The sequence below is a fragment of the Heteronotia binoei genome, chromosome 6 (genome assembly GCF_032191835.1).
Source record: "Heteronotia binoei isolate CCM8104 ecotype False Entrance Well chromosome 6, APGP_CSIRO_Hbin_v1, whole genome shotgun sequence".
NCBI classification, from domain to species: Eukaryota; Metazoa; Chordata; class Lepidosauria; order Squamata; family Gekkonidae; genus Heteronotia; species Heteronotia binoei.
Genome location: NC_083228.1, coordinates 48,965,637 through 48,979,764, shown reverse-complemented (window position 1 = coordinate 48,979,764; position 14,128 = coordinate 48,965,637). Strand labels below are relative to the sequence as shown.

Here is a 14,128-nt window from a genome sequence, read left to right as displayed (position 1 = left end):
ATATCTGTGTTTTCCCATGTGGACAGAAAACTATTCCAGAAAGCAGTACTGTTTAGTAACACAAAGAAGGCACAATCTAATACTACTTTCTAAATCCAATTAGAATCAATGAAAATAAGAATTTATATGGCTGGTCCCCAGAACTAAGAGAAGGCATAGGCAGAAGAACCTACAAGCAAGTTAGAATTGGTAGAAGAGGCAAAACCCAGATGTAGTCTGTAAAATATAATTTGATATCCTTGTGAGAAAATGTATAGAATCACAGTGGTTTGCCATGGCAAAAGTTAACTTCAGCCATCTACTGAATTGATTGTATTCTTGTAGTATACTCCTGTGCAATTACCATGAAGTTATGCATGGGGAATTCAGGAAGACTAAAATTATAGGAACACCTGTACCAAAGACATTATTTGTATCTGTATTATCTGTAGGTGTTGTAGCCTCTTGTGAAAATAAGAATTCCTAGTATTGTATGACAGCATCTTTGTTTTTCCAAAACAAAATCATGAAGCCATGCAAACTTCTGTAGAATTCTGGGGTTAATAAAAACTCTTCTAATATAATATACTCCTAAAATACATTAATGTCATTTGTTGCAGTCATTGCCTTCTCACAAATAACTGATTATGTAGGATACAAAATATTTACTGCTTTTGCTCTTCTGAATATTATTTATTAATTTTAGAGTGCAAAGAAGATGGTCCTGAAAGAGAAGAGTCTTGGCAAGAAACAGGACTGGAAGATTCATTTGAAAAAAAATCTCCAAATGCAATGCCAAGGAGGCCTGATGATGGTCATGATTACTTGGGACACACTTCATGTAGCTCACTTAGTGACGTAAAAGGGGGACATGTAGAAAGCATTGCAACAGTTCAGCTTGTATCAGAAAAATACAACTCAGATGGAATGGATTTCCAAAGTGGAGCTGTTGTTGATTTTTTTGAATCATCTGCACAGCAGGGAGATCCAGTGAAAATAAATGCAGAAATACCAGAACCATTGGCTTCAGTTAAAAAACCTAGAAAAGAGAAAGCTGGTGAATCCAGTTTTACAGAAGAACATGATACAACTAAGATACCAAGGAAAACAAGAAACACCAGCAGAGCCAAGTTAGCTAACCGTATGCAAACTGATGAAAACTTTGATAAGGTTCCTGAAACTAGTCAACCGAAAGAATCAGAAAGTGACCTCTCAGCACTTAAAAATGAGATAACAGAAGAATTAAGGAAAAAATCTATGGAAAAAGATGGTAATATGGCCTTCAATAACATAAAACATGCTCAGGAACTATTGGGACTTCCAAAACAAATGTCAGTTGAAACACAGCCATCTGTTAACGGGAGAAGGGTGGTGGATAAACTAAGTAGGCAAGCTGAAGAAAGCTTGCATTTAGAAGAAAATGCAACAAACCAAGAATATACAAATCAGTTCATTTCAAAAACATCTCTGAGATCCAGAAATCAGAAAAACAAAGATGAACCAAAGTCTGAATTTACAAAACCAAATCCCCAAGAAAAAATGCAAAGCTTAAACCTTGAAACTTCAAAGAGAAACTCTGGAAATCAGCAACTTAAAAGAAATACAAGGCGGAGAAAAGCTACGGCAGTAGAAACAGAAGTGGAAGCAGTTGAGAGTGAAAAACACATGTTGCCTAAAATTTGTGAACTGGAAACTCTGGAGAATCATCCAACAGAAATGAAGGATGGTGCAGTGAAGAGGAGAAAGGTTTGTTTTCTGCTTGAGAGTGGTACTTCTGAAACTCTTGAAGAGAAATGTGTGTTTGGTGGCAAGGGTGGTACGCAACAAAAACAATACAATGCATTTTCTGAAAGAAACACTTCCCCTGTAAAAGAGAATACATCACAAAAGAACAAAAAGAAAGCAGCTCCTGTTGTATCACCAGCACTTTGCATCTCGTTTTCTTCAGAGAAGCAGGCATTAGCAGAGATCTCTAAAGAGAGGGGAAACTTTACTCTGGAAAACAAGGACCCAGCCAGTTTTGCTCAAGGAGAGTGTTTACAAAAAATTAACTTTGATGAGAATTTGAATGAAACCCAAGTGATAGCCTGGGAAAATATGCAACTATCTGTTGAGCATAGTGCACTAAAAAGACAAAAGGTAGCAGTAGCAAAGAAGAACCCACCTAGGAGAGGTAGAAGCAGAACAACTTCTCCTGAGCCACCCACTGAGAATGGAAGTAAAGTGATTCATAAAATTGAAAAGCAGCCTATGAGTGTTGAAAATGCTAATTTTTCAAAGGAAAACCAACCAAAAAGAGGTAGAGGGAGAAAGATTGCCCCTGTATCCCAAACACTGGGAACACTTACTGCTCCTGAAGAGGACTTATCAACTGACAGCTCTGTTTTTGTTCAAGGAGAGTGTTTGCAAGGCACTCAGAATGAAAATAAGTTTCACGAAGTCCACAAAGCATGCTTGGACAATACTCAGGCTGTTGTAGAACACATTCTACCAAAGAGACAAGAGGTAGCAAGAGGGAATTTGCTTCATAATAGCAGAAGTAAGCAAGGAGTTTCACATGAACCAGCCATGGAAAATGATAGAAAGAATCCTGATGTTGAAAACCAAGATATGGTTGCTGAAAATGCTTTTACTGAAAAAGAGAATCAACCAAAAAGGGGTAGAAGGAGAAAGTTTGCCTCTGTGACCCAGACCCAGGAAAACCTTACTGTTCCTGAAGAGGACACATCAACTAGTAGACTCAGTTATGCTCAAGAAAAGGGTTTGCAAGATATTCAGAATGAAGGGAGTTCTACTGAAACCCAGAAGGTAGTCTTGGACAATACTGAGTCTTCTGTAGAACACATTCTACCAAAAAGGCAAAAGATGGCAAGGGGGAATCTGCCTCAGAGAGGTAGAAGAAAGCAAGCAGTTTCTGATGAACGACCCACAGTAAAGGATAATAAAAACACACCTGATGTCATAAACCAAGATAAGGTTGTTGAAGATACTTTTACTGTAAAAGAGAATCAGCCGAAAAGGGGCAGAGGGAGAAAAGCTGCTGTGCCCCAAATACTTGAAAGTGACAATTTCCCACTATCAAGCAAAAACAAAAATGGAGCAGAAGAGCAAGCTGGAGCTTTAAAAATGGCAACTACTTTGAGTAAGAATCTTAAAGAGGACACATCAATTGGTAGGTTCAGTTTTACTCAAGAAAAGTGTTTACAAGACACTCAAAATGAAGAGCATTCTAATGAAACCCAAAAGGTAGTCTTGGGCAATATTGAGTCCTCTGTAGAACACATTCTACCAAAAAGGCAAAAGGTGGCAAGAGGGAATCTGCCTCAGAGAGGCAGAAGAAAGCAAGTAGTTTTTGATGAACGACCCACAGAAAAGGATAATAAAGACACACCTGATGTCGTAAACCAAGATAAGGTTGTTGAAGATACTTTTACTGTAAAAGAGAATCAGCCAAAAAGGGGTAGAGGGAGAAAAGCTGCTGTGCCCCAAATACTTGAAAGTGACAATTTCCCACTATCAAGCAAAAACAAAAGTGGAACAGAAGAGCAAGCTGGAGCTTTAGAAATGACAACTACTTTGAGTAAGAATGTTAAAGAGGACACATCAATTGGTAGGTTCAGTTTTGCTCAAGAAAAGTGTTTGCAAGTTACTCAAAATGAAGAGCATTCTAATGAAACCCAAAAGATAGTCTTGGGCAATATTGAGTCTTCTGTAGAACACATTCTACCAAAAAGACAAGTGTCAAGAAGAAATCTGCCTCAGAGAGGCAGAAGAAAGCAAGTAGTTTTTGATGAACGACCCACAGAAAAGGATAATAAAGACACACCTGATGTCATAAACCAGGATATGGTTGTTGAAAATGCTTTTACTGTAAAAGAGAATTTGCCGAAAAGAGGTAGAGGGAGAAAAGTTGCCGCTGTACCCCAGGTACTTGAAAATGACCATTTCCCACTATCAAGCAAAGACAAAAGTGGAGTAGAAGAACAAGCTGAAGCTTTGGAAATGACAATTACTGCAAATAGTTCATCCCATAGGGGCAGATGCAAAAAAAGCTCAGTTCCTGCTGGTAAAAAACCTAGCATGGTTGATAATGTTAACCAGAAAGAAATGGCTAGTGAGTTAAAAGATGTGACAAAAGAAAATGTATCCAAAAAACTACCTGTTCATGAAGCCTCAACAGAAACAAATATCCAACAAAGAGCTACTGGTAGCAAGTTAACACATGTAAAATGCAAAAAGGTGTCTGCAGATTCTCTCTTTGAAAACCAGTCAAAGAGGAGTCGAGGGAAAAATATTGTTCTGGCATTCCAAACACCTACCTCTCCTGCCCTCAAAATAAGCATCACTTTGCCGTCATCAGACAAAAATGAAACTGCCAGGGAAAATCAAAACTTATATACAGAAAATAATGCTACTGGAAAAGAAAATTTATCAGTAAATGGCAGAAGAAATAAGAAAATAGTGCCTCGTTCCACATCTGCCAGAAGAAAATGCAAGCTTCCTGAAGAGAAGGATGAGTGTCAGGATAAACCAAATGTAGATATGGAAAAGACAGGTATATCAAATGACAAACAGAAGAGAACAGTGAGAAAAGTTGGTGCCTCTAAAACAACCTTTTCTGAAGAAAAATGTGGATTGCCTGAAAGCAGTGATGGTATTCTTAAGGATCAACAAGTGATTATGGCAAATACGATTTCTGAGATGGAAGATGCCTCACAGGGTAGGAGAAAGCGAGTTCTTAAGGGAAAGAACTTACTAAAACACAGTGACCAAAACAACAGTAACCAAAAGAATGATCTAGAAATCACACTTCCTCAGGGAAAAGAAAATTCATCTAAACGAGGAAGAAGGGACCGAGTCAGCACTGAAGCACACAGAACTATATCTGGCATGAAGCAATGCCCCTATGCAGAAAAGATGACATCAGCGCCTGAAGCAGGTATTACAATATTTTTCCTCTTTCTGTTCTAGAGAGTTGTGTTCTTAGAAGATGACATTGTTCTCCTACTTGATTCAGTATACTTAGTGTAAACATCAGTGTTTGCATGAAAGTGAGAGGCTGGTGATACACTTGAAACATAAACAGCTAATATTTAAAACTGCTTATGGATAGAGGTCTTTTGAGTACATTCAAAGGAGTTGCAAGACTGTTGGTATGTTGTTTGTGACTAATAATATGCAGCTAGGTTCTAGTTTGAGATCTCTTGTAATCTACTGAATTTGTTTATGGGACATTGCAAGAACACCTCACAGGATTCACTTTTGTAGATGTGAATTCTGCATTAATGGTTCTTTTCTCTCCCCTCCCCCTTTTGCTTGCTTGCTTCTTTCTCCTCTCTTCTCGAACATTCTTCCCCTATTCCTCATTCCCTTCTCTTTATCAGTCTTTCTCCCTATATTTCTCCCTCTACCCTTATCTGTTCTTACCCCCTCTTTTGCTTCCTTCTTCATTGATCTCCTCCTCCCCTATGTCAACCTCCTCCCGTATTAGTACTCCTTCCCCTTCTCTGAGAATACTTATTCTTTCTTCCCCTCTTCCCTGTCAGCCTATTTCTTCCCCCTTCCTTGTCAATATTCTCTCCCATTTCTTTCTGCCCCTTTCTTGCTTTACTGGCCTAATCAGCTGTGGTGTATGGAAGCTGGTCCAAGCCTGGAGCTATTCGCCTGTTGCTGAGCCAACTGCAAAGATTTCAAAGTTTTCTTTAAAGAGGAGGAGGGGCTAAAGTTCATGAGAAAAATCTGTTTAGTGTCAGTGGTGCTCAAATCCATGGATTTTGATGTCTGCAGATGGGGACACGCTTGAGAAATAGATACATGCTGCAAGTTCTTGGGAAAACTTTTTGTTCCCCCAGGGACAAATGGAAATATGTTGTGTATATTTTCTTGTCAGAGCTTCACTTTACTTTTTAAAATCTGAAAAGGAATTATGCATAACTTTGCACAAAAAAATAGTACTAAAGTGTATGGAATCTGAAAGGCTTGGTTTTACTTAAAGTAGTACAAAACCACCCACTACTGGAGCACTGTTCTTCAAGTAAATTTCAATCACTGCGAGAAGACTGGGATAACTAGCTAGGAATACACCATAAGCGGGCTTAATCTTTCCCGTTGGGAAAAATAAGTGGAAAAGAAGGGTTGTCAACATTGTAGTAAACAAAAAGAGTTCTTTTTAAACATTGAATTAGAAATGGTCTCTTCTACATCCTGATAATTTCACTATGGCTTTTTGCCTTGTACTTAACTTAAATTCAAGCATCCTCTTTGCATTGTTTGCATTCTTCCCCGATTGATCATTTTGCTGTTCATTTTATGTGCTTTATGTCTTCTGTATCAGGTTCATTAGCCAAAAATAGCATTTTGGTAGGGTCAAATGCAATTTTTGGTATAGAAGCTTGACTTCTGAAACGTTCCCTGTCTTGTTTTCAAATAGAGAATAGTGGAAGTACATTACAGAGAGGAGGAAGAAGAAAGAAAATGAAAGAAGAGCATATCTTAGCTACCACTGAGTCTGCTATAGAAACTCAAACCAAGATGAAGGCAAATAGAAGAACAAGAAAACGAGTATTGTAATCTTTGATAGTGGGCTCTGTAATTTTTCTTCAGAGTAAATGGATGCACTTCCAAGATTGTTTAATGCACAGTTGTAAAGTATAATCTGGATTTAGATGAATACATTCTACTTTGCAGAACATACTTCTTGCTAGTAGTTGACATTGAAATTGTCATGCAAAGCTGTGTAAATTAATTCTTAAATATTTTGTAGGAAATAAGCAGCAGGGATAAGGGAATTGTCTTAAATTTAGATTTTCTTTTAAATATAAAATGTTGTTAAAGTTCTATATTTGTTTAAAATTAAACCTTTTAGTAATAATTCTGTTGTGGCAAATCTGACCATCCTGATTGATTGGGACTCGGTGGGAATGAGGGGTTTCAGTCTTTGGCCCGTCAAACTATCAATCAAGAGTTCTTGCATACTATTGGTTGAGACTGCTCCTCTCTCCCACCCGAGTGGCTGTTGCTAACCAGTGAAGCTGATTCTGGCAGTTACTGTGAGAACACTATTGGTCCATCACATGTTGGTAACTGTCTCTGGCCTCCCATTGGCTGACTCCCCTGCCCCCACCTACTGCAGAACACACTGCCAAAAGCAGTCTTATCTCAGAGACAGCCACATCTCCAACTCTTCTCTGTGTCCACTCTGTCAACTCGCCTCAGAAAGGGATGCAGAGCCTACTGGGGCCTCACGAAAGGCCTCCCAGCACACGCAGCCTCCAAAAGCCACAGAAATAGTCACAGCCACCAGACCCCACTGAGAGTGTTTCCTTAGAGCCCATGTCTGCCTCCTGGGAAGTGCTAGCCAGAGGTTCTTCCTAGGCAACCCCGCCTGCTTTTGTCAGGAAAAGAAGAGGCCTCGGGAATAGATTGCTACCCTCCAAATCAGTTATTTTTCCAAGGATGGGAAGAGAGATCTGTTGTCTGGAATCCAGATGGCAGACATCAGCTCCTCTTGAGGTGGGAGGGGGACTGAATGCCTTCACTTGGGTGGGTAGGAAGATAGCAAGGGGGGGAGGAGAATCACCCATAGGCCTTTAGTGGTACCTTTCCAGATTGGTGGGAAATCACTGGAGATTCTGTAGTGGAGTTTTAGGAGGACATAGGAGTTAGAGCTTCAGAGAGGGTCTGCCAGACCCAGGTTCTTGCTGTGAAAGCTGACTGGGTGATTTTAGACCAGTCACAAAGTTCCAGACCAACCTGCCCTGCAGGGTTGTTGTTCAGATCAAAGGTGGGGGAGAGGAAAATGAAGTAAGCTGCTTTGGTTCCCCCTCACACTGGAGAAAGGCTATCCTTTTCCTATGTAGAAGCTGCAGGGAGGGTGAAGGTGATGGAAACCTGAAGTCAAATAGGTAGGGTTGCCCACTCCAGGTTAGGAAATTCCTGGAGATTTAAGGGATGGGGCCTGGAGAAGGTGGGGTTTGGGGAGGGATGGAACCTCAGACAGGTACAATGCTATTTCCTCCTGGAGAACCACTGTTGCCAGTCTCCAGGTGAGGGCACAACTGCTCTCCAGATGGCAGAGATCAGTTCCCCATGAGGTGAGGGGGATTGAATGCCTTCACTTGGGTGGGAGGGAAGACAGCAAGGGGAGGGCACTTGCCCAGCACCACCTCCTAGATCCTGCTGTATTTTTCTTCACAACAGGTCTTACTCCTAGTTTACATAATAGTGTGTATTTTGGATTATCATTTTTATGATACAAAGCTGATGGCTTTCAGAAGTGAGATTGTATCCTATAGTTACTCAGAAGCTACTTAACGTTAGTCCTGAAAGAGCCAGAAGAACAGTAGTAGCCAGGTCTGTAGTATTTAGCAATTGCACAACTCCTCTGTCAGTCATCCATCTATCATCCTTGCAAATACCCAGGTAAAGCACCAATCTCTCCTATTAATAAAAATCCTAAGGTACTGTTCACAAATCACCTTCCCTCCCTTTGGCTGAACCACCTGTTGCGAAAAACTTCGCGCAGTGCGCACACGCGTCCGGTATATGAGTTTCTCCCAGACAGAAGAGGCAAAGGGTATGCCCGTCAGGAGGGGCGATCTTGCTACCGCAGTCCGCACACCTTTTGAAAAATCCCCACCGCTTTTCCATGCGGGGAGAGTGGGCACTGAGGGAGAGGGGGGTGGGAAGGCGGGAAAAAGGCTGAAGGAAAAATTTCCTCTAAGAAAGTCCGCTTCCCTCGCCCCCAAATTCTTTGGAAAAATTGTATGTAAAGTCCTAATAAAGTCCAAATAGTAATAACGCAACTTCCAAGAAAGGGTTCTACCGACCGTGGTGAAGATCAACTGATCCGAACGGCGGTCAGAAGAGAACTGGCGGGATGTCCGCTACAGTTCCTGTGAGCATGCGCGGTGGGGCTTCTGCGCATGCGCACTGGGCCCTGGGCGCGGAAATCCACAGCTTTCAAGAATACCGATCGAGATTGGCGCGGGCGCCTATATCCCATCAGTGTGATGCACAGAGACCACGAAGAAGATCAGACAATGATTGAGCCGCTGGTTCACAGAGGTAAGAAAGAAGGCCTTCCCTTGTTTGGCTGATGGAGGAAGAAGAGCCAAAGAAAGCCTTCCCTTGATTGACTTGAGAACTCCTCCCCTTCTGAGGAGGGAAACAGCCAGAGGGAGAGGGGAAAAAATGGCATCCTGTGGCAGCAGACAAACAACGTTTTATTCTAGGTATATGCTTTTGTGTGCCTCCACACTTCTTCAGATATGGAGGGAGAAAGGAGGGAAAGCCAGAGAGAGAATGGAGTCCTGTGTTTAGGTTTTGTGTGCCTCCACTCTTCTTCAGAGAAAGGAAGGAGGAAAAGAGCCAAAGAAAGTTAAAAAGGGAATTCAATACCATGTGTCCTTAGATCTTGGAGAGTGAAGATCTTTGTGGTCTCTCTTATTCACATTCATGGGGATAGGGAGCTTGCACCGATCCCAATCAGTACATTAAAAGCCTGGATTTTTGTGCCTAGCACCCAATGAGCACGTGCAGAAGACCCACTGTGCATGCTCACTGGGTGAGCACAGTCATCCCGCCAGTTCTCTTCTAACTGCTACACTGACTAGTTAGTCTTCTCTATGCTCTGGTCGGTATAGTTCCTCTATTTTATTAGCCTCTCATCTGATTTCTTTGGTCATTTTTTCTCTTTTTCCATCTCTGCTCTCCTGGGGGGAAATGGACTCTTTTTCTGGACTTTGCCTTTCAGAGCCCCTTTTTACCCTCCCCCTGTATTTCTGCTGCTCCTACTCCTTTTTGGCTTATGGAAAGATGTTGAGTCTTTTTCAAACGCTGTGTTCAGTGTGGTGGTAAAATCTCTCCTCCAGATGGCCATTCTCTCTGCTGTGCCTAGGGGAAGCCCACTGGGTTCACTTGTGCCCATACTGCGTAAACTTCTCGAAGCAAATAAAAAAGAAGCGAGCAACTCGTATGTCCTCCTTGCTTGAATGGGCATTAACGACCAGCAAGATGGCATCAACGTCATTGACATCCGCTGACCTGTCAACACAACCTTTGACATCAGTGTCAGCATTGATCCTTCCAGGCAATCTAAGTTCACAGAGACACCCCCTCTCTAATGCTGAACACCCCATCAAGTGAGTGGGCTCGGCCTCCCAATCGGAGTCCTCCGCTCCTGCTAAGAAACATAGGGAGGATAAGGGATCAAAGCATGACAAGCCGCTGAAACATAAGACAAGAAACTTTGGAAACATAACTCTGCCAGACCTCCAGTTTTAAAATGCCTGATAGCAGATCTAACAGTCATTTCCATTATCCCTCCACTCCCAATTTATTGTATCTCTGATCCATTGCACAAGCCCATTGGTACCAGGATCATCACAATATACTTGTACAGGCCATACCCTTTCCATTTGGTTTATCCATGGCTTCCTTTCTGTAACTCACTGGATTGGAATCAACACTCGGAAGTGTCCTACAAATCTTGTCATCCTTGTCAGCCACCTTCAGTAACTGTGTCGGTACCGACTCCACTTCTGGATCATTGTAAAAAAAGCAGCAACCAAAGGAGCCTGCTAAACTGGGTTCACTTGTGCCCACACTGCATAAATTTCTCAAAGCAAACTGACTTTGCCACTGACACGGCCTACTGCCATGACCTTGACTCCACATCTGTCTGATTACTCCAATACCAAAGAAGCTTCTTCAGCATCAACTTCAGATTCTGAGGACCAGACTTCAGAAAACAAAACAACTGAACTCTCTTAATCTGCAGGTTGCTTACCTGTAACTGATGATCTTCGAGTGGTCATCTGTGCATTCACACCACCCGCCCTCCTTCCCCATTGCTGTCAGTCCTCCCTAGATCAGGATCATACAGTGGTCCGAAGGAACTGGTGGGATGTCTGCTCATCCAGTGAGCATGCACAATGGGGCTTCTGCGCATGCTCACTGGGTGTTATGTGCAAAAATATCAGGCTTTTTACATACTGATTGGGATCAGCATAGGTGCCCTATCCCCATGGATGTAAATGTACAAATGTTTTTATTTTAGATGCCACATGACAATAGCAGGCACTGATCACAAGAAAAGAAACCTAGGTTTCAGTTCAATCCAGGAAGATGCATTGCCTTGAGCTTTATTATCAATTACAATTCAGCAGTCTCTAATCTCCCTTTGAAATTCCGTTGTAAGAGGACTGCTACTCGTAGGTCAGCAACTGAATGTCCTGGAAGGTTAAAATGTTCCCCCATTTTTTTTCAGGGTTTCTAATAGCAGTAGAAAAGAGCTGCCAGTGTGTTCTTGCTACACAGTATCACAGTGGAGATTTCAGACTCAAGTGGGAAGGTTGTGTGTGTGGCTGGAAGAAATGCTGGCTTAAAATGTTACTCTGAAATAGTCTTCCTGCTAGAAGTAGAATGTCCTTGTGAACAATTTTGTTTTGCAAAATTTGTTAAATGACAATGTCAAGAGTGCTTGCCATGAGCTGAGGGTTGGGAGAGTTGTGCTGGGTTGTAACCTCTGATGGTCCTGCTTTTCTGCCATCTCTTTGTTCTCACACACTGCATTATTGTGTATGTAATACATCATGTTATCTGATTTTCATAGATGCTCACAGCTTGCTTGAGCAAAACCAGGGGCAGGGATGACACCTAGTAGGGTGAAAGCAGTGATTGGTAGATTTTGGCACTTTTGACTTTGGACTATGAAACAAATGGACCCTAGCTATATCTAACTGGACAAAGTCCTTGGGCTTTAGTTTTAGCAAGCCCCTGCTTGACTGTCATGTCTTGCTTGTCAATAAATGCCTTTAACGAAACCAAGGTATGTTGATTGGTGAAGAACTTGCAGTACTTGACACAGAAGCGTGGGGCTCCTTTCCAAGAGCCTCAGGTTAGTTCTGTAATGTGGAATCCACAGAGAATGTATTTGGGCAGCTGCCAGTTTGACCTGTTTGCAGACTGGCATCTTCAGGAGGATTAGCTTACATGAATGCAGCTGTCATGGCAGAGCATTGTAGGAGAGGCAGTCCTACAGGTATGCAGCTCCAGTTCCATTAAGGGCTTTATAGGTGATAGAAACTTGAATGGGGCCTGGTCACTGGTGGGTAACCAATGGAGCATCTGCAGAGTAAGAATGATATGTAAATTCTGCTTGCTACTTATGGGAGGACCCATGGCTCACTAGAACATCTGCATTTGGCACAGGTGAACTGCTAGCCTGAGTAATCTTGGCATTCCCTTTCTAAGCAAGACTTCTTCATTTGCAGGACCACACATCAAGTCCTAGTTACTGCCTATTGTTCATAGAATAGCACAAAGAAAATGTACGAAACAGGTGCAGAAAATTACTGTCAGAATGTTATTAAACAGGTGCATTACTATCACCTCATTCCACTCACCCCCCCCCCCCCGCCCCCCCAGCTTCTGGGAATATGCTTTGTTTGCTTCAGAATGATTCAGGCTGCTTTTTCTTCCTTGGTCCCAGAAAATTATCACAACTGCGGGACCCAGAACTTGAGAGGGCATCTCATTTCCTCTTCCTGCACTCTTAGCTTCTTTCCTGTCCCATAACCCCTCTTCCTGCTTTTCCCCCCATTCACCAACCAAACTACATTTTAACTGTCTCCCCTTCGGCTTTCCTTCCCCTGGCAGCCTGTTCCTGGTAAAACTACAGCTGAATAGAGCAGGCCAGGAACTGGATGAAGGGAAACCTCAAAGACTACCAACACATTTCATTTTCTCCGGTATCCCCTTCCCACATTACTCTTCTCTTGGCAGCTACCATATCCTCAACTTTTTCTGTTTCCTTTTCTCCTTTTTACCTGCCAACCACCTACCTTATATTTTCAACTGTATTTATCATTTATTCTATTTATACTCCACCTTTCTCCAAAATGGGAACCCAAAGCACCTTATATCATTGTCTTTTCCTCCATGATGGACACAATTACTATTCTGATCCCTTTTAACTCACACTTGGATCCTTTGTAATCTTCAGGCTGGATTGCTTGAGCTCTGAAGTCTAAACATCGCTCCTCATTGCCAGAGATCAAAACTGAAAAGAAAGGGGAGTGGGGAGCACAATTTCTTTGATGCACAAGAAGGTGCTGGTTGGGTTCCCAGTATGCAATTCTGGCTGGGACCTAACTTCTAAATGACTGGCTGCTATCACCTTGGTTTGAATATTGTTCAGTCGCAGTCGAGTCTAACTTTTTGCGACCCCATGGACCAAGTCATGCCAGGTCCTCCTGTCTTCCACCATCCTCAGAAGTCTGCTCAAATTTGTATTAGTTATGTCAGTAATGCTGTCCAGCCATCTCATCTTTTGCTGTGTCCTTCTTATTTTGCCTTCTGTCTTTCCCAGCATCAGGATCTGAATATTATTACCATCCCCCAATTTTGGGATTCATACCTTTTATCAAAACTGCCTATGCATACACCTTGCCTGTATCTGATGTTGTCTGACTATCTATGCAGCCATACAATCTGCCCTTTCCCTGCAGCAGTTGCAATCTTCCAAGCATCATCTTCATTCTAAGGAAGATCTAAGTGTGATGATAGTATCCATCCTAGCCCTCCAGATGAGAGCACTATCCTGCCCAGTTGTGCACTGGTGGTCCCCAGTCATAGTTGCATGGTAGAGAGCTGCAAGGAATTGCAGGGTGGAAGCTCACTTTCCCCAGAATCCTCCATATAATTTTTCCTCTTTCCCTGCTCCTGGCAGCTCCCATATCCTCACTTTTCTATGCTTTCTTCTCTTCCCACTCACCTGTCAACATATCTGTCACTCCATCTTCATCTATCTTCATTTATATACCACCTTTTTCCACAATAGGAAGCCTAATTTGCGTAACTTAGCCTAACCTTGTCAGAGCTTTGCAGCAAAGCAGGGTTGCCACAGTCAGTACTTGGATAGGAAACCACTAAGGAAGATGGAGGTTGCTATGCAGAGGAAGCCAAAAGGAAAACCATCATTGATTCTTTCCAAACAGCCCATGGTTGGAGTCACGAGTCAATTGTAACTCAGTAACACTTTCTCCACAATAGGGACCAAGCATCATCATCTCCAGACTAGGTTGAGTGACGTGCCCAAAATCATATAGTGAGCTTCAGTGCAGTAGGAATTTGAAGCTGAGTCTCC

At 42.2% G+C, this 14,128-nt stretch overlaps 1 protein-coding gene across 1 annotated transcript in view; it reads left to right on the top strand.

Moving 5' to 3' along the window:
- LOC132573724 (proliferation marker protein Ki-67-like) overlaps positions 1 to 6,850 on the top strand; it is a 38,753-nt gene extending 31,903 nt beyond the window's left edge. Inside the window, exons 15-16 of the mRNA XM_060241417.1 lie at positions 686 to 4,918; positions 6,410 to 6,850. Of these exons, the coding sequence (XP_060097400.1) occupies positions 686 to 4,918; positions 6,410 to 6,549 (4,373 nt within the window). The 3' untranslated portion in view covers positions 6,550 to 6,850. The remainder of the gene's footprint in view (positions 1 to 685; positions 4,919 to 6,409) is intronic.
- The last annotated feature ends 7,278 nt before the right edge of the window (positions 6,851 to 14,128 follow it).